The 25,664-nt window shown below is 52.9% G+C and overlaps 10 protein-coding genes across 10 annotated transcripts; 5 read left to right on the top strand and 5 right to left on the bottom strand.

Annotated features, from left to right (window-relative positions):
* Window positions 1–187: 187 nt before the first annotated feature.
* On the bottom strand, window positions 188–505 carry B0H65DRAFT_421800 (uncharacterized protein; the record flags this gene model as incomplete). Its single annotated transcript, XM_062824365.1, has 1 exon — window positions 188–505. One exon carries the CDS (start codon window positions 503–505, stop codon window positions 188–190), a length of 318 nt encoding a protein of 105 aa, XP_062684230.1.
* A 721-nt stretch (window positions 506–1,226) lies between these two features.
* B0H65DRAFT_422208 (uncharacterized protein) lies at window positions 1,227–4,334 on the bottom strand (the record flags this gene model as incomplete). Its single annotated transcript, XM_062824387.1, has 3 exons — window positions 1,227–3,121; window positions 3,251–4,194; window positions 4,258–4,334. 3 exons carry the CDS (start codon window positions 4,332–4,334, stop codon window positions 1,227–1,229), a joined length of 2,916 nt encoding a protein of 971 aa, XP_062684231.1.
* Window positions 4,335–6,022: 1,688 nt separating this feature from the next.
* Window positions 6,023–8,287, top strand: B0H65DRAFT_456418 (tRNA synthetases class I (M)-domain-containing protein). Its single transcript, XM_062826292.1, has 3 exons — window positions 6,023–6,321; window positions 6,389–7,662; window positions 7,724–8,287. The coding sequence occupies exons 1-3, from the start codon at window positions 6,102–6,104 to the stop codon at window positions 8,078–8,080; spliced, it is 1,851 nt and encodes a 616-aa protein (XP_062684232.1). The 5' UTR covers window positions 6,023–6,101; the 3' UTR covers window positions 8,081–8,287.
* Window positions 8,288–8,479: 192 nt separating this feature from the next.
* Window positions 8,480–9,607, top strand: B0H65DRAFT_104208 (GNAT domain-containing protein). Its single transcript, XM_062820468.1, has 3 exons — window positions 8,480–8,597; window positions 8,708–8,787; window positions 8,866–9,607. Exons 1-3 carry the CDS (start codon window positions 8,576–8,578, stop codon window positions 9,514–9,516), a joined length of 753 nt encoding a protein of 250 aa, XP_062684233.1. The 5' UTR covers window positions 8,480–8,575; the 3' UTR covers window positions 9,517–9,607.
* On the bottom strand, window positions 9,315–11,097 carry B0H65DRAFT_104225 (tryptophan synthase beta subunit-like PLP-dependent enzyme). Its single transcript, XM_062820469.1, has 2 exons — window positions 10,805–11,097; window positions 9,315–10,721 (listed from the first exon to the last, which is right to left on the bottom strand). The coding sequence occupies exons 1-2, from the start codon at window positions 10,954–10,956 to the stop codon at window positions 9,698–9,700; spliced, it is 1,176 nt and encodes a 391-aa protein (XP_062684234.1). The 5' UTR covers window positions 10,957–11,097; the 3' UTR covers window positions 9,315–9,697.
* A 3,496-nt stretch (window positions 11,098–14,593) lies between these two features.
* Window positions 14,594–16,555, top strand: B0H65DRAFT_518683 (uncharacterized protein; the record flags this gene model as incomplete). The annotated part of the gene is made up of 2 exons (XM_062828702.1): window positions 14,594–16,096; window positions 16,139–16,555. The coding sequence occupies 2 exons, from the start codon at window positions 14,594–14,596 to the stop codon at window positions 16,553–16,555; spliced, it is 1,920 nt and encodes a 639-aa protein (XP_062684235.1).
* Window positions 16,556–17,480: 925 nt separating this feature from the next.
* Window positions 17,481–19,550, bottom strand: B0H65DRAFT_487722 (DNA polymerase alpha/epsilon subunit B-domain-containing protein). The gene is made up of 4 exons (XM_062827705.1): window positions 19,360–19,550; window positions 18,990–19,299; window positions 17,925–18,921; window positions 17,481–17,745 (listed from the first exon to the last, which is right to left on the bottom strand). Exons 1-4 carry the CDS (start codon window positions 19,407–19,409, stop codon window positions 17,525–17,527), a joined length of 1,578 nt encoding a protein of 525 aa, XP_062684236.1. The 5' UTR covers window positions 19,410–19,550; the 3' UTR covers window positions 17,481–17,524.
* A 332-nt stretch (window positions 19,551–19,882) lies between these two features.
* Window positions 19,883–21,346, top strand: B0H65DRAFT_421974 (WD40-repeat-containing domain protein; the record flags this gene model as incomplete). Its single annotated transcript, XM_062824372.1, has 1 exon — window positions 19,883–21,346. One exon carries the CDS (start codon window positions 19,883–19,885, stop codon window positions 21,344–21,346), a length of 1,464 nt encoding a protein of 487 aa, XP_062684237.1.
* A 373-nt stretch (window positions 21,347–21,719) lies between these two features.
* Window positions 21,720–24,426, bottom strand: B0H65DRAFT_567784 (uncharacterized protein; the record flags this gene model as incomplete). Its single annotated transcript, XM_062830375.1, is given in 7 exon segments — window positions 21,720–21,916; window positions 22,048–22,115; window positions 22,125–23,260; window positions 23,270–23,359; window positions 23,369–23,629; window positions 23,642–23,876; window positions 23,950–24,426. Coding segments are annotated over 7 exon segments (2,136 nt in total). The 5' UTR covers window positions 24,099–24,426.
* Window positions 24,427–24,705: 279 nt separating this feature from the next.
* B0H65DRAFT_506442 (putative U6 SNRNA-associated SM-LIKE protein LSM5) lies at window positions 24,706–25,326 on the top strand (the record flags this gene model as incomplete). Its single annotated transcript, XM_062828060.1, has 6 exons — window positions 24,706–24,730; window positions 24,806–24,862; window positions 24,944–24,982; window positions 25,063–25,090; window positions 25,165–25,228; window positions 25,285–25,326. 6 exons carry the CDS (start codon window positions 24,706–24,708, stop codon window positions 25,324–25,326), a joined length of 255 nt encoding a protein of 84 aa, XP_062684239.1.
* Between the last annotated feature and the right edge of the window lie 338 nt (window positions 25,327–25,664).

The following is a 25,664-nucleotide window of genomic DNA, read 5'->3' on the forward strand; positions in this document are numbered from 1 at the left end:
AGAGGATGAAGGGAGTTGCGGGAGCAGAGGCGGAAGGCGGAGAGGATTTGGGGGGGTGTCGTCGGGTCGGGTGAATTGGCGCTTCTCGTTCTCGTGGTTAAAGTCATATTTGTTGTTGTTGATGTGGTGGTCTGCTTCTTGGACGTCTTGGTCGGAGTCGTCGTCATCATCTTCGAGGTCATCAAAGTCACTTCCACTTCGCTTGTGCTGCTGTACAGCGAATGTTTGGGTGTACGCTGCTGCCCTTTGAGGGTGCCGGACGTGGGAAGTGATTGAGGGCACCGGGAGAGCCGGGGGCGGGATGGGCGTAGGGGTCGTCGTCTTCCCATACTGATGATGGGTCGATGTCTCGCTTCGATGGAGGAGGTGTGAGATCGATGCTCTTCTTTACGGTAGCGGCTTGGGCGGGTGTGACGATGCAGGTTGAGCCCTCTTTGACCACGCCGGCCGAGGTCGTGATGGTGAGAAGTGCGAGAGACAGGTAGCTGGAGGCTGGAAGACGCATCTTGTTGCTTGTGGTCACGAGTGGCAGGGATTATGTCGTTTCAGTTCTTGAGCTCGGTAGACGAACTGAGTCTTATTGAACTTGAAAAGATCTCCTGGTCTATTTATGCTGCCTGTCCAGATCCTTTGTACACAATAGTACCTTTACTTCCATGTTACTTTCCTGAATGTTTTCAGCAGATGATTCCACAGACCAGGAGGCTGGATATGGGGGTCATAATGCAAATGAGATACAGAGTTCCTACAGCGATGATCTGCCTAATATAATAATTCCACCAGTCTTTTCATGTTCGGCTGATGTGTCGTACCATGTGGCGTGCCGTCTCGCTTCAGCCGGAGGAAAATCCGGGGTAGATTGTGCTAACCAGACTGCATGATCACTCCGGAGGTTAGATTTGAGACCAGACAAGTATCGACGGTCGAGTCCTCATGGGCACTTTTTGCTATTCAGATATGCTCATTTCTTCCATGTACTCCAATACCTGTGTCTAACCTATCCTTTTTAACGCCTTGCTAGATGGACTCCAAGCTACCATGGAATCATGAAAGCGGTATCACCCGGCAAATATCTTTGTTGCTTTTCCCCTCTCCGTCATGTTAACCCATCAGCACCACGTTATAGACCTCCTGCGCACTTCCTCTCTACCGCATACGAAAAAAAAAAAGTTTTTTGGTCTATCCTTCTCCCTATTATCGTAGTCTCGCCCCGGTAAATCATTTCCTTACCACCTGATCACAGGCGTCAATAGACTTCCCATTCTTTCGGTGTATTTGGCGTCAAGGTAGCCGATGTCATTGAGCCGGCAGGCTTCATGGAACTCCTCCCGCATGCGTTCGCTGTAGAGTTGACAGGAACCTATTGGTACGAGCTGAGGTTCCGGATCAAAGTTCCAAGGGATATCGCTCCTATGATCTCTGGCATCACGTATAGGCTTGACCACTTCCCTGAAACATTCTTCGCAAACCGTGAATTTGGGAAGAAAACGCATGATATACCAATACTCTTCGGTAAGAGGCTGCTCTTTTGGACACTCTCTTATTCGTGCGATTCGGCGAAGTCTGCTTGCGAGGTCGGGGATAGTATCGGGCGCGGTTTGGCGGCTGAGTGCGTAATCCGAGGTCGTCTCCAGAAGGTCCCAGTAGTCCATGAATCGTTTTCTTCCAGGTCTGAAATGGAGTTGGCAATAGGCTGTGAATGGCTCTCGGGTTGATGGATGTAGCGTATTGGCCAGGCTCGGCAACACTGCCTCCAACATCTTCGCGCACCCCACGCATACATCGAAGTTGGGCACAAACTCTCTTCTGTACGGATCCCACATCCCATGCCAAATACTAACTGTCTCATAGGGTCCAGTGCAGGGCGGATAGCGCCTTAAAACCGCAGCTACGTTTCGCATGAGTTGCAGGTCTGGCAAACGTTGCTTGAGTGTCATCAGGTATGCCATGCGATGCCAGAAGGAGGAGGCAAAGTCGCACAAGACAGGCTGATCGGGTCGTAGGGAAGTAGCAACGAATTCGTGCCTGAATTGGCTGTTGGCGAAGAGCTCCGAATGGCAATGAGGGCATATCAAGAAGTTCTCGGCCCCGCGGAGAGTCCAGAAGCGGTCGCCTGGGTTTCTACTGTAAGGTAACCCAGGAACCATCCAAGGACAGTCAGGCAGTGGAGCTGTTAGTCCTTGTTCTACCTCCTCTGAATAACTTTGGAAGGAGAGAATCGGTCTGGCGCCTGGAGCTCTACGGCTCGCTGGCTCGAATGGATTCGGATCCCAGAAAGATGCTGATGGTCTGGTGCTGACAAGCTCTTGTCGTGTAAGAGATGGGGATGCCAACGGTGAAGAGACTTTCGCAAGCGCCATGCTCCCATTTGAATGATGACCCGATACAGGCAAAATTGGTGAGCTGTTGGAATAGAGGTTTGTACCCATCGTCCGCGAACGAGCCCGCCGCCTGGTCCTCGGACTGCTCTCATCTTCTCTCCGGGGTACCAATCTACCGTTAGGAGGGGAAGACGTCAAAGAGTAGGTACCGGCCCTTCCCCTCCTGTAATCTCCCTCGGCCAAGAATGTAGCGCTTCTCGAGCTTCCTGGATCACTCGCATCCGAGAACTGGTCCTGCTGCCTTAGTGCAAGGGCGGAAGGATGAGGTACCACATCCTGGGACTCTAAACCAATATCCACTGCACCCAAACGATGTCTAAGGGCCATCAGTGAGGCGTCTTCTTCGACGGCAGGGCGAAGCGGCTGGGGCTGTTCCTGGTGGTCTAACTGTTGGTGACGAGGATCGTCATCGATTGGATATTCTCTGCGGTCACGAGGGGCAGCCATGGAGTTGCGACGCCTCCTGTTAGTAGCAGACTGACTTGGCATCCTCTTCCTTTCCGCAGCTGAAGGATACGGTGGTGGGCTCTCTTTGCGGCTTGTCCTCGGCGGTGGAGACTTCCTAGTTAGATCGTGATCGGGGATGGCGTCTTCTTGTACCATGAATGACATGGCGTCACCCGCGTCATTATATCGGTACATCGATAGCGGAGCTATTCCAGGTCCTTCCAGCTCAAGGGATCTGGAGTCGATTCGGGGCACGTCAGGTGTTGAGGCCATGCGCTCATGACGCGGTCGGCCTGGTGTTTGTGGAGGAGACAAATGGTATGCCTGCCTACTGTTTGACGGGGTGATTCGAGCACCATGCTTGGATTTTGAGCGACGATGGGAAAGCCCGTCTGCTGCTTGGTTCAAGTCATAATACGCACGCTCCCTACCACCCGCCGTTTCAGTGACAACGCTAGCAGAAAAGTCGCTTGCTCCCGGGTTAACATTGTCAGGAGAATCCGCGGTGATTTCAGAGTCCTGATCGTGAAGTGGTCGATTTCGGGGTTTCCGACTGTTTGATCGCTTGATAGGGGACTCCTTAGCATCCTGGTCGGCAGGCCGCTCTCTGTACCTCCGGCTACTTGATCGCTTGATAGAAGTATCCGCAGAGTCTTGGTCGTCAGGAGGAATCTCTGGGCGCCGACGGCTGCTTGCTCGCTTCAAGGATGCTTTCTTGGTGTCCTCTTCGTCAATATGTGCTTCTGGGCGCCTGCGGCTGCTTGATCGTTTGATTCGAGCCGCTTTGCCATCATCCTGATGGACAGGAGTCTTCTCTGGGCTCTGTCGGTCACTCGGTGGTTCAATGGAAGCGTCCTTGGTGTCTGGTTCTTGAACGTGGGTATCCAACCGTGGCAGATCCTGGTGGCTCTTTCGCTTTGCGAGTTCCGGTACCTTCTTTTCCTCTTGCTTGTCTCCATCTTTGGTCTCATCTGAAGGAACAAGAACGAACTTGTTGCAGTCATTGGTCTCCCCTTTCTGGGCTGTGTCAGTAGAGGTAATGGGTGGTGTTGTCTCAACAATGCTAGGTGCTGGCTCGCTCTCTTTTCCAGCCCCTGGGCCCGTGACAACTACGAAGCGGCGCTCTGGATTATTTTCCAAAACCGGCTCCAGAAGTGGAAACTGGTCAATTTCCCCGCGATTGGGAGGTTCATCCTCATAAGAACTAATGACCGACGGACTTCCATGTTCCTTGGCTAGAGACTCCGCCTCATCTTCAACAATAGGCGGAGGCAATCGCGGTATGCGCCGTCGTGTTTCCGAGGGTTTGTCAACATGAATATCCAACTCAGAGAGCGGATCAGTGCGACGGGGAGTTCGAGAGTAGCTGCAGGTCCAATCAGATCAGCATATGACCCAAGTTGATATTTGGGCGCCTGGACAGACTCACGGGTTCTGACTCTTTGAGCGCGAGGTCCTCCACGATCCCGTCTGGAGGAGCGAGCTAATTGCGTCCATCCCAACCATGCTTGAGGGTTACCAAGTGTGCGATTCGGTCAACAGTTTGTGAATATATCTCATATCATGATACACCTGCGTGGTGTTTGGGGGATGTGCTGGTAAGAGGTTGCAGCACACAAGCGGCCTCGAGGGCTCCCAGAAGCAAGAAGAAGGGCTGAACACTTGGGAGGGCTTCTGTCGAGATCAGTTGATATTGGGCGAACGGGACACAAGCGAACAGTAGCACAGCTTTTTTTTTCTGATTCGAAGGAGATACTCGTCGTTTGGAGTACACAGATGCTGAGGTACAGCGCTGGCGTCGAGCAACAGTGAGCAACAGTGATCAAAAGTAGACGGAGGGGTGGTGGGGGCGGTTCCGGATCTCGATGAGTCGATTCAGCTACTCTGTTTCTCTCTGATTCTTCACAATCTTCCGCAGTTAACCTCGGGCTGCAGCATAAATTCAGGGACGGGAAGGATGGCCAATGGCGGTTGTTGGTATGTGATCTGAGGTAAAATGGCTGTTGGCGTCAGGTGTTCAATCGCTGGATCAGGTTGAGAGGCGCGGTATTAGAGCCAAATACGTTTGTTCTTGGGAGAATGGAAGGGAGAGGCAGGCACAATGGATTGAGAAGAAGGAGGTGTGTCTCTTTTTCCTGTCACGGTCGGGGACGAGACAGGGCTCGGTGTATAAGCCTCAGCTACCGTCACGAGGTGTTGAGTGAGTGAGGTTGTTGGGCTGGGCATGACATGCTTGAGGAACCTGAAATCCCATCACCGGAATGAGGGGTATTATTGTGCGTACCTTTTTAACACACGTAAGCTCAACCAAGGCACCAAAACCGGTTGTTGGCGCCCGGGGTCCATGGGGATGGCGGGAGGCCTGGCGCTACGGACTACCTGATGAGAATTCTGGTGTGGTTACGAATATGAGAATGAAAAGAAAAGGGAGATCTTGACTTTGTCCACATAATTTCTGTTTTCTCCTTATCAGATCATTAATTTCGGTTTGTCGTTCTGGCCTTTTCTTCGGGTTGTTTGTTTTCGTTGAAGAAGATGAGGAAACAAACAGGCACAACTGTCATTATTTTAGTGAGGTACTTTGAGTATGAAGATCTCCCTTGGAGTCAGGGCCCGACTGTTCCAACGCCACGGGATGCGACATCAGCGGGACCAAGTTGCGTTGGACTTCAATGGCATCCAACGAGAAAAGCCCGATTTTAACCTTTCAGCTTTTGGGGTGGGAATCCCTCTCCCGGCCACCAAATATCTTCCACTGATGTTGAGTTGCTTGGGCTTCCGGATGGACCCTTGAAAGCATGCCGGAATATCGGATGAACACCGTCTGGAAGACTCGAGGTGAAGTCACTGGACTCTGGAGATTTGCCTTGTGGGAGCCCAGAGATGCAGCCATATATCTGGTGCTACCGCTTCGGTCACCTCTTTGGGTTGCCCATACAGCGATTTCCATATCTCACATAATCAAGTCGCTGAATTGACATTGAGTTGCCTCCAAAGAGATTCTGAGAAGACATGTTGAAGAAGAGTGGACGAACCATGCCTTAGTACATGCATATAATGGGGCTGCTTTCTTGGTTATATGAATACGGGGACCTTGCGGACTGCCCCTGCTCCCTGGTCTCCCCCGCATCACGTTAGGTACGTACCTCCACTGTAGGCATGCCGCTTTCGCAGCTTCACTTTTGGGGGACTCTTCTTCCTTCACGACGAGCCAGCGCCAGCGCCAGCAACCGAACAATAGAAAACCGCCGCCCCGGCAAACCGACTGCGCCAATGGATGTCCTCCGAACGGCCTCAGCTCGCCGTACTTTCAAATGGCAAGCTTCCGGCATCCTGGCGAGGAACAGCTGGGTCTGCCGGTCATGCCGCAGCCAGTTTGTCGCGCCCAAAGTTCCTCGACGAACCCTCGCGACATCGACGACCACTACTACTCCCACAACGCCAGACAATAAGCCCTTCTATGTCACATCGCCAATCTTCTACGTCAATGCCTGTACGTGAAGGAAGAACCACAATTGTTCGAGATCAGGAGCATGCGACATGCTAAACACCCCTCGCAGCGCCACACGTCGGCCACATGTACTCCATGGTTCTGGCCGATGTGCTGAAGCGATGGCAGACACTCAAGGGCAACCAGGCTATCCTGTTAACGGGAACCGACGAGCACGGAACAAAGGTGCAGCGCGCTGCCATCGCCAACGATATGGACACGAAGCAGTTCTGCGACTTGAACTCGGCAAAGTTCCAGGAACTGGCTGCCGCATGCCGCATCGACCACGACCGATTCATGCGTACTACCGATCAAGACCACGCCGAAGCTGTCAAACACTTTTGGCTTCTTCTGAAAGAGAAGGGGCTCATCTATGAGGCCAAGCACGAAGGCTGGTACTGCGTCAGCGACGAATGCTTCTACCCAGAATCCCAGCTGGAGAAGAGGCAGGACCCCTTCACGGGCGAGGTCTATGTGGCGTCCATTGAGTCTGGAAACAAGGTGGAATGGATCGAGGAAAAGAACTATCACTTTCGCATGACCGCTCTGAAGGACAACTTGCTCGAATTCTACAAGACCAACCCCGACTGGATTGTTCCCCATACTCGGATGAACCAGGTTGTGGACTGGGTTACGAACAACTTGGAGGATCTCTCGATTTCGCGGCCCGTCTCTCGGTTGAGCTGGGGCATTCGTGTCCCTGACGACGAGAGCCAGACCATATACGTTTGGGTTGACGCCCTGATCAACTATATTACCATGGCTGGCTACCCTTACTGGCCTCCAGGACAGGAGCACGTAGGCGGCTGGCCAGTCGACGTTCATGTCATCGGCAAGGATATTCTCCGGTTCCACTGTATCTACTGGCCTGCTCTGCTTTTGGCTTTGGACCTTCCCTTGCCCAAGAGGATCCTGAGTCACGCTCACTGGACCATGGAGAAGAAGAAGATGTCCAAGTCGATCGGCAACGTCGTGAACCCATTCTACGCCATGGAGCGGTTTGGCATCGATACCATGCGCTTCTACATGATCCACAACGGCGGCATTGCCAATGACGCAGACTACAGCAACGACTGGCTCACTGTCGAGTACAAGAAGCATCTGCAAAACGGCATAGGAAACCTCAGCGCACGTGTAACAAGACCCAAGCAGTGGAGCTTGCGCAGAGCGGTCCAGTCTTATCAAGATGGAACCATGCTGCTCCAGTCGACGGGGGAACAGATTACCGATTCTTGCGTTGAACACCTTGCCCAGCTTGACAAGCTTGCCTCGACTGTCGATAATGAAATGGTGCAGCTTAACCCGAGCCATGCCCTGCAGAAGATCATGGGCCTTATTAGTGAGGTAAGTTGACGCTAGTTCTTTGCTCCAGACACTGTGATTGAGTTACTAATCACTATCTCAGACCAACGCCTTCATTTCCAACGCGGAACCCTGGGTTGTAGTCAAGAAGCATGACTCCGAGGCCTTGGTCGACCGGATTATTCTCACGGCAGGCGAAAGTCTCAGAATTGCCGGTATCCTCCTCCAGCCATTCATGCCTGACAAGGCCGCCCAACTTCTTGACCTACTGGGAGTCGAGAACCACAACAGGACATTCCACCATGCCAGGCCACTTGTTGACGCGACATATGGCACTGCTTTCATTACGACTGGGAAAGAAGGCATTTTCCCTCCTCCCGTTTTGGACGATATTAAGGGCATGGGACCCAACGACGGTGGTAAGAAGCATAGCTCTGGCAACAAGAAGGCCACAGCATAAAAAGTGTTGTAAGCATGAAAAGTCTTGTAAGCAAGCCTGTACTTTGCGGACCCCAGAACATGTGCCTGCTGAGTGTTCTTTTCCGTATATGCCTGATCCAGCCTGGCCTCGTCGGCGAACTCTCCGGTGCTCACGGGATGTATTATAGTCTGTCTCTTTGTAGCCCAAGATACCCTACTAGAACCCAGATGTGCACATATGATGATCAGTTATAACTGTGTTTTATTTTCGTGTTTTACTATTGCAAGACAGTTGCAAGACACTCAGTCAAGCCAAGGGAGCAGTCCACGTTACCACTATAACGGGGCTTAACAGGCTTTACGAAATTTACAATTCGAAGGGTGGGTATTTTACCTGATTCATGTCACTTTCAGTTCAAAACACATCGCACGACTTGTTCAGGAACGCCCTCAACCGAGACGCATACAACCATACAACTCTTTTTAATCAGCTTGTCTCACGAAGCCGATCGCGAGGCATATCAATTCAGTCACAATGAAGCTTAACGAATCTTCTGGTAAGAAATCCCCCTTTCTTTCCGCAAATTTCACCCTAACCCCGCCTTTCACTCGCCCTTGTGTGCGACTCAATAACTTCATCGGTTGATGCTAACCTGAACCCAAATAGCTGTTTCCACGACAAGAGCTCTTCTTGTCCCATATGAGAGCAGACATGTCCCCACGTATCACCAGTGGATGGAAGATCCGGTGAGACATATTCACGGCCATCCATGTGCCCCTCCTCAACTCCTTTTGAAGACTCACATATGCTAACAACAGAACCAGGCAATCCAAGAAGCAACAGCCTCAGAACGTCTAACTCTCGAAGAAGAATACGAGAACCAGCAGTCATGGCGCTCCTCCCACGACAAGCTAACCTTCATCATCTGCCAACCATCCGTCACTCCCGGCTCAGCAGAACCATCCACGGTACATGCCGGCCAGGTGGATTCCCCCGCAAAAATGATTGGCGATGTCAACCTATTCCTCTACCCAAACGACGACGACGAGGGGGAGGATCAAGCCGATGATGGTTGGTTCCAATGCATCGGTGAAGTCGACATCATGATTGCGTCTCACGACCATCGTGGTAAAGGGCTGGGAAGGGCGGTGGTGTCAGGCTTCTTGCAGTACATCTCCCGTAACTTGGAGGGAATTCTCCGAGAGTATTATACCGGCGAGAGAGAGCAGGCTGGTGCCGGTAGTACCACCACCACCAACAGTCCGATGCTCAAACCCAGACTCAGGATGCTCATGGCCAAGATCAACAAGGACAACACCAAGAGCATTGCCCTTTTCAAGAGTCTCGGGTTTGAGCAGGAGGGAGACGTCAACTACTTTGGCGAGCTCAAGCTGGTTCTTCGGGACCTTGGGGTGTATGCATCGGCGAACGTTCCTGAAGGTTACGCAGAGTTGGTTTATAAAAGGGAAGACTGAAGATACTCGAAAGCAACTAAACTAGTTCCAATACTCGCTGATGAGTGGTAGAAGTGCCCTTCAACAACCAAATGATCATTCTTGAAAAGCAGCGATTAACAAAAGAAAACCCATTAACGCCCCCATACCGTGCCTTTTTGCTTTCCATCCATCCATAACCCCGTTCGTTTACCCTCAAGGCTCAAGCCCAAGCAACCTCCGGCCCATACTCCTCCCTATACGCCTTCAACACGTCCACACTAACATGACTCCCACCACAAACCACCATAACAACATTAACATTCCGCCACTCCTCGTCACTCAACCCCTTCCCAAGATACCTCCTCAAATCCCCATTATACGCCGTCGCCAGCGTCGCGCCACAGCTTACCTCCACCAACATGCGATGTTCATCCGCAAACCTGACGCTCGCCATCGCGGCCTCCGCATCCGTCACCGTCGCGCTGACCAAGTTCTCCCCCCCAACCATCTGCCTCCACTCCCACGTCTTTTTCGAGACTTGCACAGCCCCCAAGCTTGACGCGATGCTGGTGATTGCTGTCATCTTGACCAGCTCGCCCGCCTTCACCGACTGGTTGAAACTATCGGCGCCGACCGTCTCAATCGCCAGAACCCTCGGCTCCTTTCCGCCTCCCACTTCTTTACCCAACCCTCTTTTTCCATCACCATCATTTCCATTTCGGCTGGGTCCCCAAACCCCCTCCATAATCCCGTTCAACAACCCGCCCCCACCAACATTACACACCACGGCATCCACATACGCCCGATGCACGACGCGCATTTGCTCGGCGACCTCGTCCATCAGGGTTGCTGCTCCGGACCAGATATCTTCGTGGTCGAAGGGGGGGACGTAGACTTGCTTCGTCTTTGTTTCTTCCCCATCTTCAAGGGCGGAAGCGGGCATCACAACCTCCCGCAAATGCGTATCAGCCTCAAACCAATTACTACCACAGACCACCACGCTGGCACCTAGTTGGCGCAACCGACGCAGAACGGGCTCCCGAGCGGAGGTGGGCACGACGATGGTTGCTGGACAGGCGAGGGTGTGGGCGGTGGTGGCGCAGGCGAGGCCGGCGTTGCCGGCAGAGGAGCAGAAGAAGTGGATTTTTCTTTGGGCGGCGGGAGACTCGAGGAAGGAGGAAGAAGAAGAGGGGGAGGAGGGGGGAGAAGGGAGGGTGGAGCGGAGCATCATGTTGCCTATGCCGCTGTTGGGGTGTTAGTTTTTTTTTTTAGTTTTTGGGGACGGGTTGGGAAGTAGGAAGGAAGGCTGGGGGGAGAGAAGACGTACCGAGACTTGAAAGACCCAGAGGGTTGGACATTCTCAAGTTTGAGATAGATGTTGCACCCGGCGGCGTTGGATAGTTGGGCGGAATAGATGAGGGGGGTTTCAACCCAGGGCTTGGGAGGTTCCGAGGTCGAGGGGAATGATACTGAGCCCATTTTTTGGTGTTGTTGTTTATGGGTGGACTGGACTGGAGAGTTGTTTCTTGAGAGGTTGGGAAGGCAAGTGTTGGTTAGTGATTCCTTGTGTAGATATGTATGGTTGTTTCCTTCAAGAAGATAGGTCAAGGTCTTGAAAATCCGGGGAAGCTGGAGGACAAGATATATCCGTTACATGGGTGTGGGTACGGTAATCTCGACCACATTTTTTTTTCTTTCCCTCCTCTTGGTTATCTAGATAGGAACGGTTCCCATAGGTTCACCAGGACCTGTCACTTAATCCATGTGGCTGCTTCGATACGAACTTGAGGCTCATCGTTCTCATGGGGTGTGGAGCTATAAAAAGAAATTACGGAATGGAAAGAAACGAAAATACCTGTCAATTGATCGGTCAAGATTGAGTGTGACTGTGTGTCAAATCTTCCCGGCCGGACTGGTCCTGTGATGATGTGTTATTACATAAAAAGAAGCCGGAGAAGGTCGATCCCATGACCTACTGTCTTTTTTGTTTTTCGCCGTCCCAACTGTTGTGGTTGACCCCTTGCTCTGTTGAGAAAATATTCTCTTGTTGCTTTTTTTCTTCTTCCTCTCATGTCTTCTTAGAAGAAGGTGGATACGGTTCCAGACCTTGAGGTTCCATAGCGCGGTTCACCAAGGATGGTCCCTTCCCGGAGGTAAAGCCGAATCTGGCTAAAGTGCTTGTTTGAGTGTATCGAGAGAAAAATACCGCGTTTATGAATCGCATACGTATATCTCGGGCTGGAGCAAATCTGTGATTTCATGGACGGCATCGAAGTCTCTTTGTCAAAGGTCCTGATGATGCGGCATGGTTGTTTTGCACAGTACCATAAGTACCGGCCTTACCTAATAGCCAGCTTGAGACCACCTCCATGAGCTGCCTCTTTTGGCAGGATGGAAGAGGAGAAGAACAGGAAATCGAGAACAACGATATGCCGAAGTTTGTCCATCCTGTCCATCAACAGAAAGTCAAGCAACAGCCAGGCGGTATCATCACGTAACAAGATAGGCGCCGATACGGTGAGATTACGCCGTTGAAATTCACTGATAGGACCGCGGCCACGCCCCGTGCTGCAGATCCGGGATGCGCCCCGATAAGGAAGCCAGAAAACCCTCTTTTACCTCTATGCATTCACCCCGGTGCATTTTGTCTGCTTAAGCGATGAACGGCTCGTACCGCTGTGCCGATGAACCGATGTTAAACGGTTTTTCAACCGAACGGCACCCGACTGCCGCACTGCAGGGTTGGATAGGAAGTGGGTCCGAGACCGGAGGTGGGTCAGTTGGGCAAGGAAAGTCCAAACTCCAACGTCGTTCATTCCTTTAAGATGACGACTCCTGGTGAAGGTGGGAAATTTCGACTCATCTTTGACTTTCGAGTCCTCTGTTTGCAAAAAAACCAAACCCTCATCTGAATTGTGTTTGTTCCAGGGATCAGATGGATTTCGTACCAAGGATTTTTGAACTTTGAAGTGTCGCCGCATCTCGACGATGCGTGGAAGTCATCGCTTGTCTTTCAAAGTTATCATGGGAAGTCACGATCCTGATGTCGGATATACTGCCTGGCTTTGCGTTGATTTTGGGGAAGGCACGATCGTGATGATTTCTGATATGGGGAGGGGACCGATGGACATGTCAATCGCACAATCTGTCTTCCGCTTCTATTTCTTTTTCCTCGTCGCCTCCAGCACCCAACACCGTCAAGGTACAAACATGTCCGGCTTGTTATTCAGGCAAAAGGCTTTCAAGCGGAAGTATGAGTCCAGATTGGTGAGCCGCTCGATCGTCTTTGCTGTTTTTATGACACCAATCTTCTCCCCTTATTGTCGATGTCTGTGTTGTTTTTTCACTGAAGCATAACTCTGTTGATGCTCCTCATTTTCCTTGTGTGTCTTCCCCATCGCATACCCTTTGAGCTCCCTCTTGAGGTCCAAGAAATTCCATCGGTGTTCTCTGTGTTTCTTAAATCATCTCTGACTTCAACCACGACGACCTTGGAGGAATCGGAGGAATGGATGGCGAGTGCCCGGAAACCAAAATCCTTCAAGAATGGATGTTCTTCGGTCAAATCGAGTCCATAAGATATATATCGAATCTCTGTGTGTCTTAGTTGGCAACACACGTTTCGCCACCTATTATGGAACACTGGTTTGGAGAGAGATTATGGCGATGCCGCGGAGGAGTTGCTGGCTATGAGGACCCAGAAGCACTTTGAAAGGCCTTCCTGTGTGATCACAGTGGTCTGATACTTCTGCGTCGACGGTTGGAGATGAAACGGGTAGGCTAGAGGCACTCTGCGCGCTCTGCATTCCGTCATCCCATCTTTCTGTTTGGAATCACCACCAGCAACGGAGATGGTCGTCTCTTCCTCCAGTCAACATTCAGTCGGCTCCATGACAAGACCGCGGGTCGTGGCTTTCGTTGGAAAATCAGTATTTACTTCGTTCTCGCTATGGTCGAGGAACTTCCTCCTTGCATCAACAGGCCAGCTTCTCGGGTCCTTGCTTGCTTTGGGAGCAGCACTTGGACACGATCTTGATCGACATCCCAAGACAGCGGGAATCGTGACACACGCTGTTTACATCAAGGTACGTTCCGTCTTCCACCAGCTGGCCCTCCTCCTGAACGATCACAACCTCATCCATATCTCTCATCGTCCTCACCTTTGATATTGCTCCCGGTGGAAGGGGATCACGGTAATCCCCCAGTGGAAAATATCCCATGGGCAGAGATTGCATTCACAAAACTTCTGATCTTCCAAAATTCGAGTGTCCTGCATCTTGCATGGAGCCATTCGGGCACGCTTGATCTCGTCAAGTCATCTGCGGGATAGGATGTATCATTTACGGAACAATCGCATCCATTGACATACTAGACTCAAATCGAGACCCCCATATTGTGGGCCGCCACGGGGCGTCATAGCAGACCTGGCTTCGATCAGCTTCTGATTCAGATCACTAACTTGGATCCAGGTTCTGAACGATTTCAAACCTTAGTGGTCAGCTGGAGATTGAAGACCATTGAATCAATCGTCCCGGTGGCTTCACCTGTCCGGCCCGTGGTCCGTTAATCGTTGTTGCCTAGGGCAACAAGGTTTTGCTCTTGTCCGGGTCAACGCCATACTCATACGATCACGACCTGAAAAGACCCATTCACCACCAGTCCCTGTGGGGCGGCAGACATTGAAACCTTCTTCCCGCTCTGCCATTCACTTTGCGGCCCGGCAACACCACAATTAATCAAGGTGACTCTACAACAAGACAAGAACCTCCACCCTACGACCCAATTCCAGCACAACCATTCCGTTGCATCTGGCCCTCTATCATCAGCAACACAGCATCAATATTTTGCATCTTACCGTCACCCCTTTTGCCGCGCCGGCATATTCACACAGCATTATCGACACCGCCATTGGCGGCGATTTCGACACAGATCCCTGACTGGGAATGCCCTCGTCTCTCCGGCCTTGATCTGTCATTTGAGCCTCCTATCTTCAGCAACCCTACATCTATATTTCACATTTCCCTACTACCCTCTTAACAACCACACGAACATTCTTGCAGCATCACCATCAGCGACTTTCGACACGGATCATCTGAGCCTTCTTTCTTCAGCGAAAATGCCAGCCATGTCAAGCCCGGCACAAGGACGTAACGACCGCGGACGCCTGCGCCCGCCAGCAGAGATCGTATCTCCAAGCGTAGAGCGGATGTTCCCTCAGCCCAACCAGGACAGTCGTGTCCCATCACAGCATAAGGTATATAAATGGCTCTTCAACCAACAACACTTTGTGCAGGCAGGCATCATGGCGAATGTCGACTCACCACGCTCCATCCGGATGAGCCCAGCTCTCACAACAAACACCCAGTCTAACATATGTCAGACACCACCTAGACACACCCAACCTCTCGACCCGTTGCCACCCCTTAGATCATCAAAGCGCACCGAATCCTACGGCGGAAACCGGGATCAGGACCCCGAGAACGAGGACAACTCAGACAGGTCCCTCAGGCGTAGCTTTTCGAGCCTTCTTGAAGTGCGCCCGGCCAAAAGGGCCAGATACAACCCACCCACACCACCCACACCACCCCGAAGAAGGCCAGCGAACAGAAGACCTGGCAATGCCCAATCGGCCCGCTCTTTTCGACAGGCGCTACGAGCTCCTGCTGTTCAAGAAACTGTCGAGATTGCTGCGCCTGACCAACCCACCGAAAAGCATTTTCCGTTACTCAAGCTTCCATATGAGATCCGCGAGAAGATTCTACAGTATCTGCTTGTCTCCGACAAGCCAGTCTACGTAAAGCGCCTTTGGACCGAACAGGTCCGTTCCACCCGCCGCAGCACCCGCGGACGGGGACATTGGGGTAATGGCGAGGGTATGAGCCAACATACCATTGACACAACGATCCTGCGAACATCCCGTCAGATGCTGGCGGAGGGCAGTTCGCTTCTGTACTCGCAGAATCAGTTCGTTTATCTCTTGCGGGACCCGGCCCATGCCGAAGTAGACTTCGCTTCGATGCTTGCTGAAGCGCAGAAGCAATCCCCCAAACAAGTTATGGGCGGTGGCAGTCGCACTCAGAACCGTAAACGCAAAGCAGACATCCAATCTAGTGGCGGTAGCTATGGCCTACACGAGATCAACATTGCGAAGTACGGGCATTTGTTGCGACATCTAAGCATCGAGCTCGAGCCAAACCGATCCGGCAAGGAATACCGGGAGCTCATGGAGCGGGCCCTTGATGTCCTGGCCAGCGCTGACAGAAGGGGTCGGTATCTGCTTGCTGGTCAAGTTGTGGGCGAGAAGACACCGAGAATCTTCCTTCACACCTTGACCATCACCGTGTCACCGGAAGACGACCAGAACAACCGCCGCAGCCCAAAAAGTTCCCCCAACAGCAACCAAGAGTCGAGCCCCTTTTCCTCGAGCGCCATCGAGCTGTTTGGTAGCCGATCACCCGTCATGCAGGCTCTCTGCCGCATTGACACCCATTTCTTGAGAATCAACATGCATATCGACGAAGGCGCTCATGACGAGGAGGAGGACCAATTCGCGGTTAGCACAGGAACTGGAAAGCGTCATCTCGAGACGACACTTGACCTGCGCTTCCTTTCGCGCCACGTCAAGAGGCTTGAGCAATCCGGCAACGGTGATTCGTTTTAGGTAATCGATCACTTGATGAAGGAACAGCGGGCCAAGCGGGGCGAAGAGGCCAAGGCATCGCTCCAACTTCTTAAGGAGCGCATGTATGTCGGATACAAGGATCCGGACCAGGCTGTGATCAATGGGCTTTGGGAGGACAATAGCGCCGCCGATGTCCGCCGCAAGAAGGAGAGGGCAGAGTTTGAGGCCCGTCTCGAGGGCATTGATCGGCCCACCAAGGATGCTCGTCGTCAGAGTGATGACGAGGAAGAGTCCAGCTCCGATGAAGAGAGCGACGACAATGACAATGACGACGATGACTATGAGAGTCAGCCGAAGAAGAGGAAGCAGCCGGTTCGCGGCCGTGGACGGTATGGATATTCTTTGCTCATTTCTGTAAGACGTGTTGCTGATAGGTTGATTGTTTCCAGGTCTTGATTTCTTTTTTTTTCATCATTCTTCCGCCATTCGTATTTCGATTTTTTATCTCCCGACATGACGTTGCACCTTTGAGAGGGAGTTTTAATGGGCCCACGAGCCCCGGTGGAACATCTGGTTTTATCGGCGTCAAAGAAGTAGTATCATCACCTCTGATGAGAGCCCTGTTAGCTCCAACATCGTCGACCGTGTCTCGGTCAGCGTACGGTAATGGGAGAAAGGGTAAGGGTGGGACTTGAAGGCTGGACACAGGGACAACACTAGTATCTATTAAAACGAAGGAATTTGGTCATTGGAGGGAGGAAACTTACTGGTTTATCATTTTCTCATGCACGATCCTGAGGCTATTGAACTCAGGTCGGGCAGAATGCTTTTGCACTTTCAGGTGAAAGAGACATCTTTATCGACGGGGATATCCTGTCACGTTGTACACTAAGTATCCAATAACAACAAGATAACTCAAGGATTTCAAAACAAGGGAACGAAAAAGAACGAGTGAGGACTGGTGCTTCTTATTCTTGCAAAATTCCGGTGGCCTGTTGAGCCCCTTGGAAGGAGTCGAGCAAGGAGTACCACATTACCAATCCCACAATAGCACCATCAATAGCTGAGGCGTTTGAGCCTGATGTAGCAAGCAGTTTGCATGACCTCTATAGCATTATCACGAGCGCGTTGATCTCAACATTGACACCTGAAGAGTTCTGATCTTGTTCCAGATCGTCAAACAGATCATGAATATCTCCTGATACCTAACACCATACCCATCACTCCCTCGCCCGTAGTACCTCCAGCAAAGACTCCCGTAGTTTTCTCCTTGTACCTGACTCCCAATGCTGCTGAAAGCGAAGAACATGGCAAAAAAATATAATGGATATAACACCTCACCCCTTCTACAACACACCCCCAACACACCCTCCTCCCCTCTCCCACCCACGCACAGCCCAGCCTACGGATATCATTTCTTACAAGTTACTCAGCAACAATCTTCACCCTCTCCACATCCAACGTCTCCGTGTCCACGAGCACCACCTCCCTCGTCTCCGAGAACGACGGCACGGCAATCAACCGCACCGCTTGCCCGTCCGGTCCGTGGGTCACTTTCGTCCCGAACTCGGGCTGGCAGCCGACGAAGAAGAGGTGGGGACACTCTTTGATTACGAAGGGCTCGTCTTCTTGGAAGGGGTAGGACCCTGTTTGTTGTTGTTTGTGGTTAGTCAGTCGGCCGTTTGATGGGGTGGGTGGGTAAGAGGAAAAAATATGGCAGAGAGAGAGAGGTAAAAGGTAAAGGTAAAGGTAAAGAAAGGTAGGCAAGGGGTTAAAACGGAGAGAAAAGGGGTCAAGGCAAACAAGAAAACAAAACAAAACTCACAAAGCGTATCCGGCGCCGTCGGCGCCACACACCTCCACCTGCACATAGCCTCCATCATACCCAACCGATCCTCGCTCTCCACATACTTGAACACATCATCCAGATTCTGTCCGCCCGTGCCCAGCACCCGCCACCCCTCGATCTCGCCCTCCCACGGGTTCGTCACGTTGTCGAACCAGCCTGGCTCTTCTTCCTCCGGCACATCTCTGTCTTTGCCCACTCCCACTTTTGGGGGTGACATGTACGTCCTCGACTGCGGGAACATGGCCGGGTGAATCGGCTGTTGTGGGTAACTCGCGTTGGCGGGGTCGAGGGCGCCGGGGAGCAAGGTGACGGGCATGGTGGGGAGGAGTTCACTTAGAAAGTTGTCGAAGAGTTGCGAGGGGATCGGGTTGTAGGAGCTGCTGTCGTAGCCGTATTTTTTGTGCTGGTTGGGTGGTGCGAACTTGTTTGTGGGCGTGGTGGTGTCGAAGGCCGCCGCGGGTTTGGTGTGCTCGGCCGCCGTCGTGGAGATGGAGTTACCCGCGATGATGAGGCGGGTGATGTGCGAGAGCTCGTCGCGCTGCGTGGAGGGATCGAGGGCTTCGCCGAGGAGGTACTCGAGGAGCAGGTTGAGTTCCATGGCGTAGGGGGTGTCCGCGTTGGAGAACTCGAGGCCAGAGACGATGGCGATTTTTTTGGATGGAGGCTTGGAGGGATGTCCGGAGAAGGAGGCGTCCATCATTTCGATGTCTTCGGAATCTTCTTTTTTGCCTTTTGAGAGAGACCAGCGCTCGGGTTGTGGTGGTAGTTCGGCGAAGAGGAGGTCGATTACTTCGAACTCGCCGTTGGCGTTCTCGGTGCCCATTACGGCTACGATGCAGCCGGTCACCATGAAGTGGTTTTGAAGGGCGTTGCCAACAAGGCGGATGCGGCCGGAGTCGTCTTCGAGCATTATCGAGTCGTCGACGTTGCCGGAGTAGTAGTGGCCGACCGAGGTGGGAGCGGAGATCCAGCGCTATAACATCATGTCAGCTGCCTGGTGTCCAGCAAGGGATTGGTGCCAAATCCAAGGTTGAAACTCACATCCTTAGAGACATCCTCGAGAATCGAGGGCTTCAGAGGCATGTCCATATATACTGTTCCCGCTACCCAGCATAGTTCTCCCTGGCGAACGTCTAGGACACGCTCGACCTTCTTGACCTTCTCACCACCAAGCACTGTTCCCTCCCAAGCGGCGCTGGCGGCTGCCTCGACGGCGGGCCTGATCTTTGTAAGACGCAGAAAGTAGATGTCGGCATATTGTTGTTGATAGGGGCGGGTTTTTTCGAGCTGGAATGTCTGAAGGGGCTTGTAGTTGGTGATCTGGCGCTGGAGAGCCTCGGGCGCATCGCCTCTTCGTATACTTGTTAGCTGGTGATCGCCAGTTGAAGATGGATGATCCACTGCTACTCACGAGGGCTTCTGTAGCAAACCGCTACCGAGAACTTCGTCCAAGGTGACCATCGTATTGTTGATATTGAAAATGGTTCAAGATGTAGAAACGACAAAAGCAATTGGTGTCCTATTGATGTGCTGCCTCGGAAACTGACTTCAAGGGACGAACTCGACGACGCGCTTGACAATTTCGAGACGCGTAGCTCCAGTGGGTTCAATTAAGCTACGTGACAGAGGCACTTCAGCGGCGCTTCAGCACAGTGATCAGCCCCACAGGAACCGCTCGCCCCGCTATAAAGTTCCGATAAGATAGCGAACGTGGGGTAGCTAGAACACTCCAGACCCCTGCGCTGCAAGGCTGGACAGAAAAAAATTGGATGGAGTCTTCGATTTGACACCTCCATGGCCTTGTGATGTCCGCTGCAAAGTAAACATCCACTTTACAGTATCCTCCCGACTTCTACTTGTCAATTGATAACCTGCGACCCTCCCATACCAAACAGTAACTACACAGCCACATAATATACAGTACAGGCACCGCCATGGACCACCCTACCGAATCAGGCGCCCAGGTCCGGGTGACCTTCACCACCCAGGAGGAGGATATCCAGCTCGATGAGAGCAAGCGCCAGCTCCTCGTCCCCGCCGACATCCGCCGTTATGGCCTCTCCCGTATTCTCAACTCCGAGTCCATGCTCGACACCGACTCGATTCCCTTCGACTTCCTCGTTAACGGCAGCTTCCTTCGCGGCAGTCTCGAAGAGTACCTCAACGCCAACGGCCTCTCGCTCGAAACCAACATTACCCTTCAGTACGTTCGCAGTTTGATCCCACCAACATACGAGGCCAGCTTCGAGCACGACGACTGGGTCAGCGCCGTCGATGTCCTCTCTGCCACTTCCCCCGCGGGCCGCTGGTCCGGCGACAACTTCCAGCGCGGCCAAGACCGCATCCTCTCTGCCTCGTACGACGGTCTCCTCAGGATATGGGACGCCTCCGGAAACGTGATTGGCACCTCGCCCTCGGGCAGCCACGGTGGTCACACTGCCAGCATAAAAGCCGCCAAGTTCCTCTCCAGCACTCAGATCGCCTCGGCCGGCATGGACCGCACAGTTCGCGTATGGAAGTACACCGAGTCGGGCGAGTCGTACGAGCGCCGCGGCGAGCTGAAGCCCACCCTCGAGCTGTACGGCCACACCTCCTCGATCGACTCTCTCGAGGTTGACGGCGCCTCCAAGCGCATCCTCACTGCCTCCGCCGACGGTTCCATCGGTTTCTGGACCACCTCCAAGGCCTCCGCGCCCGAAGTCTCCGACTCCTCGCTCCTCCCCGGCGCCCACACCTCCAAGCGCCGCAAGCTCACGACCTCCGTCACCGCCGCCCAGCGCGGCCCGCTCGCCCTCATGAACATCCACAACGCGCCCGCCACGGCCGCCGTCTTCGACCCGCGCGACCGCACCGTCGCCTACTCCGTGTCGCAGGACCACACCGTCAAGACCATCGACCTGACCACCTCCAGCGTAGTCAGCACCTTCACGACCTCTCACGCGCTCCTCTCGCTCGCCGCCCTGCCGCGCTCCTCGGCCTCGGCGCCCCTCCTCGCCTGCGGCACCTCCGCACGACACATCACCCTGGTCGACCCGCGCACCAGCACGGCGGCGACGAGCGTCATGACGCTGCGCGGGCACGCCAACAAGGTGGTCAGCTTGGCGGCGAACCCGGAGAACGAGTACTCGCTGGTTTCGGGCTCGCACGACGGGACGTGCCGGATCTGGGATCTGCGGTCGGTCCGGCCGGCGACCAAGGACGAGGGCGGCATGGGCAGCGTCAGCGAGCCCGTGTACGTCATCGAGCGCGAGAGCCAGCAGGGCAAGAAGAAGAAGAGCGGCGTGACGGGCGACGGGTGCAAGGTGTTTAGCGTGGTGTGGGATCAGCTGGGCATCTTCAGCGGTGGTGAGGATAAGAAGGTGCAGATTAATAAGGGGAGGGGTGTGAATGCTGAGTAAGGGAAGAAGAGAAGGAAAAGAAGGAGGTGGAGGTGATGTAGAAGAGAAGGGAAGCAAGAACTTGGTTGTTATGATATACCCAGGATAGACAAAATGGAATGTGAATACTGTACAAAACATCTTTGTAGTATCATGGAAGGGACGAAGCCACAACCATCCATGACAGATTCCTTATGGACTGAAGTGTACTCGAGAGATGTACCGTTTGAAGATTTGCCTGGCACTGAAGACCTCAGTCAGACGTTGTTCAAATGTTTATACAATATTCAGCTACCAACATCTAAAAGCAGTCCAATCGGCCTTAGGGTATAGGTTCGTCGTCGTCGTCTTCCTTCTCTTGTTCCCAACCAACCAGCTCGAGACGAGAACTGGCTCAGTGACTCCTCGACATCTTCCTTAACCTCTCCGCCTCTTCCTCATCGACCGTCCCTTGACTGCTGCCCTGGCTGTTTTCCAGCGACAACTCCTCATCCAAGTCCAAATCCTCAGCCTCCAACGCAGCCATCACCACATCCTCCACGCTCTCCTCCTTCACCTTCACCTTCACCTTCACCTCTGCCTGTGCCTCATCTACATCTACCTCCTCTACCCCCTCCCCTCCCCTTCCTGTTCCCCCTCCCCTTCCTGCTCCCCTTCCTGCTCCTGCTCCTGCCCCTGCTCCTGCTCCTGCCCAAAAATCTCATCCAACGCCTCCAACTCACTCTTCCCCTTATTCACCCCCTCCACCCCATCCCCTGTTGTAATCCCCGCCTCCGCCTCCTCATAAAGCCTACACAACATCTGCACACCCTGCCACCTAAGCCGCAAAGTCTCCTCCGGAATCACCCCAGACCCAAAAATCTCCTCCTTCATGCGTCTCGGCTCAAACGACAACCGTCCCTTTTCCCGCTGAATAGCGATCAGGATATATTGCGCGGCCGTGGATGTTTTGATGCCCAGCAGCGCGGCCAGAGCTTCGCAGTTGAGGGACGGGTTGCGCGACCAGAGGTAGTAGGCGCGCAGGTGGTAGACGGAGAGGGGGGTTTTGTGGGCGAGGGGTTCGGGTTTGCGGGAGAGAAGGTAGTTTTGGGCCCAGAGGGTGGCTTCGGAGATTAGGGGGTCGATGGGTTTGGTTTTTTTGGGTTCTTTGGGCTCTTTGGGCTCTTTAGGCTCTTTGGGTTCTTCGGGGGTGCGTTTGCGTTTTGTGGCTGTTGTTGAGGAGGGTTCAGTGGTCTTCTTGGTGGGTTTCTTGGTGGTTTTGGTGGTGGTGGCCGAGGTTGTAAGGGCATCTTCGCCGCTGAGGGTGGTGCTCCCGTCCCCTTCGATCTCGACGTTGATGTTGTCACCGACGATGGAGAGGTAGTCGGCTGATAGAGCGGCGTCGGGCGCGGCTGCTTCGTCCGGGAGCGGTTCGTCTTGTAAGCCGGCTTCTTCGAGGATGACGTCCGCGGCGAGTCTGATGGGCAGTTTGAGCTCGGCGGCATAGGGGAGGGGAGGAGTGGGATTGAGTTGCTTCCGTTGGTGGTCCAGCATGGCGAAGAGCTGTACGCCGGCGTAGGCGTCGGAGGCTGAGTAGAGGATTTGGTCCATGTTCAGGGGTTTGGACCATTCACTTGTCCGCACCGATCCTTTGAACATGGGTAATTGTAGGATCTCCTTCACCAAGGATGCCAGTGGGACGAGTAGCCTGTTGACAAGCTTGTGCTCGCCGGAAGCAGAGTACTTGACGAGCTTGTACAGGTGAGAGAGCTCATAGATTCCCCTTGCCTCGATTCCGAGGAACTTTTTCAGACGGGTGCAGTCGCCCATGATCCAGACACCGGCCTTGATAACCTCGGCGTCCTCGATGATCTGCTTCAGTAACGGCGAAGCCAGCTCGTCCTTCCCGGGATAAAGCGAAATGTGAAAGATGCCAATCCGCTTCTCCGAAGCAATCTGGATCACCGACACGTTCTGCCTCGGGCCATGGCTCTCCTTTGCGCTGATTTCCCATTCCAGGTCAAGACCAAGAAGCTTCTCATCCATAAAGTATTCCTTCAAGACCCTCTCAGTGGTATTAGCACTTCGGCAATAATGAACCTCGACCTTCTTGTTCATCTTTCCATCCTTGTCAGGTCCACGATAGAGGTTGTAAGTCCAGTAAGACTTTGGAGTGTCCTCAGCCGCCTTCTTTGCCTCCTTGAAGAGATCTTCGGACATGGTGAAGCTGAGTGGTGTATAGGGAGGCTTGAGAGAAGCATCCTCATCTTTCGACTCAACGTTCTCGTCTTCGATTATGACTTCGAGCTGTTCCTCCAGTCCTTCCTGTGCATCGACAAACTCCTGCCCCTGGGAGTCTAACGTCGTTCCAGTCGGTACTACTGTGGAGTTGACGGCATCGCCATCAAGAACAGGTTCCGGATTTGAGGCTGTTGATACGGCAGAGTCGCTGTGATATCTTGCCAAAGATGGTAGTTGCGGGTATCCAACTACTCGGCGACTATCGCCAGCAAACGTGATGCCCCGGCTTGAATTCCATGTCTGATCTTTCCTCTCCATGGCGCCAAGATGTCTTGATTTGGGGACCCTTTGTCAGCCAAAGTAAACCGGAAATGGTGAGGACCTCAAAGAGCCAGTGAACCTACACTGGATAACGGGACGTGGAAGGAATTGAGGATGAAGGCGAGGAAGCAAAGAAGCGCCGGCGGCATTGCCTCAGACTCAAGCTGGTGGTGCTGTTTACGGCGTTGGCACCAGCACCGATGGCTTGTGGTATAGGGTGCGGGGACCTCATTATAGTGATGAATGGCAGGCGCAGGTACCTAGTAAGCTGCCGAGTGCGTGGTAGGGACGCGTGGGAGGATGTTGCAGGTTGTCAAGGCGCTGCCGGTTTAGAAGAACGGACGGAGAAGTGGTTTCAGGGCAATGGTATGGTTCGGCCAAAGTGGGGGAAAGACACAAGTCGGAGACGGAGGAGTGGATGTTGAGACTTCAAAAGGGAGACCTGGACAAAGCTTTGAGAATGGAAAAATACTACCTTGTTGCAATGTTGGTAGCTGGCAGGCAGAAACGCGTCTTTGGTCGCCAACAGATGATCACGAACTGTTTGCTTTTGTTCACAAGGGATGTAAACTGATTGGGTTGCCACAGCGCTGTCACGTCCAGCCGCCGCTGCTGAGTGCTGCTGAAGCCTAGATACCCCGTTTATTTTCATATGCACGGATATAGGCATACATTTTCTTGCGCCAGGATCCCCACTGGCACTGTGGGAATTGCTAATCCTCTCCACTGTACAGCAGCTACGCCCGTCGCCTTGGCCTCACAATCGAAGCTCAGTGAACGGCCACTGAACGTCCTTCCGACATCCAGACTCAAAGACTTGATCATTCCGCACATACAACATGGCTTCGCAACTACTTCCTCTCGGTGAGTGAGAGAGCTCATATGTGTATCACAGCTCAAATATCCAAGGATCAGACAGCTAACGTGGCGTTTTTACAGAGCTCATCGACAAGTGTGTTGGCTCCCGCATCTGGGTCGTCATGAAGGGAGACAAGGGCACGTCATGCCATCCCAGCTGAGCCCCTACTTGACTTTAGTTATCGATGCATGTGTTGGCTAACGATGTGATGAACACAGAGTTCGCTGGTACTCTTGTTGGTTTCGATGACTACGTTAGTAAGTAGCCAACCTCTCCTCCCCATCCCCTGTCCTCTTGATGACCTCTCCTGTAGCCTTATGCTAACCTCTTTCGACAGACATGGTTTTGGAGGACGTTACTGAGTTGTACGACACGTCCAGCTCCTCACTTTGACGATGATTGCCTGAAGCGAGTTACTAACTCCCTCTTGTTGCATCAGCGACTACTCTGGCAACCACACCAAGTTGAAGAAGATCCTGCTGAACGGCAACAACATCTGCATGGTGGGTTATCGTCGTCATCACGGTCCTGTTCACAAACAGCTAACAATTGTGCTCAGTTGATTCCCGGTGGTGAAGGCCCGATTGCGGCATCTGCCTAGTCTTTGAAGAGTTGAGGAATACAAGGGCGGTCACGATTCGCCGCGTTTGGGGAAGCAATCATCATCAGCATATCACGAAATACGAATTGGACGTTTCTTTTCCCCTCTGTCGAACGCTTTTTTGGAACAGAAAGTCAATGATAATAGGTAATTAAACTAATTGCAAAACACCACCGAAGATATTGCTGCCATACATAGCTCACATGAGGTAGGTTGAACCATAATCCCCCCTTACCACACTTCCTGTTCATTTGACCCGACTTGACTAGAAAATCCCCTCACGAAAATCAGCAGTTCCTCCCAACTTATACCAAACGCTTTTAGGACCTATCATCAAC

The sequence above is a fragment of the Neurospora tetraspora genome (assembly GCF_033439725.1).
Source record: "Neurospora tetraspora strain CBS 560.94 chromosome Unknown B0H65scaffold_2, whole genome shotgun sequence".
NCBI lineage: Eukaryota > Fungi > Ascomycota > Sordariomycetes > Sordariales > Sordariaceae > Neurospora > Neurospora tetraspora.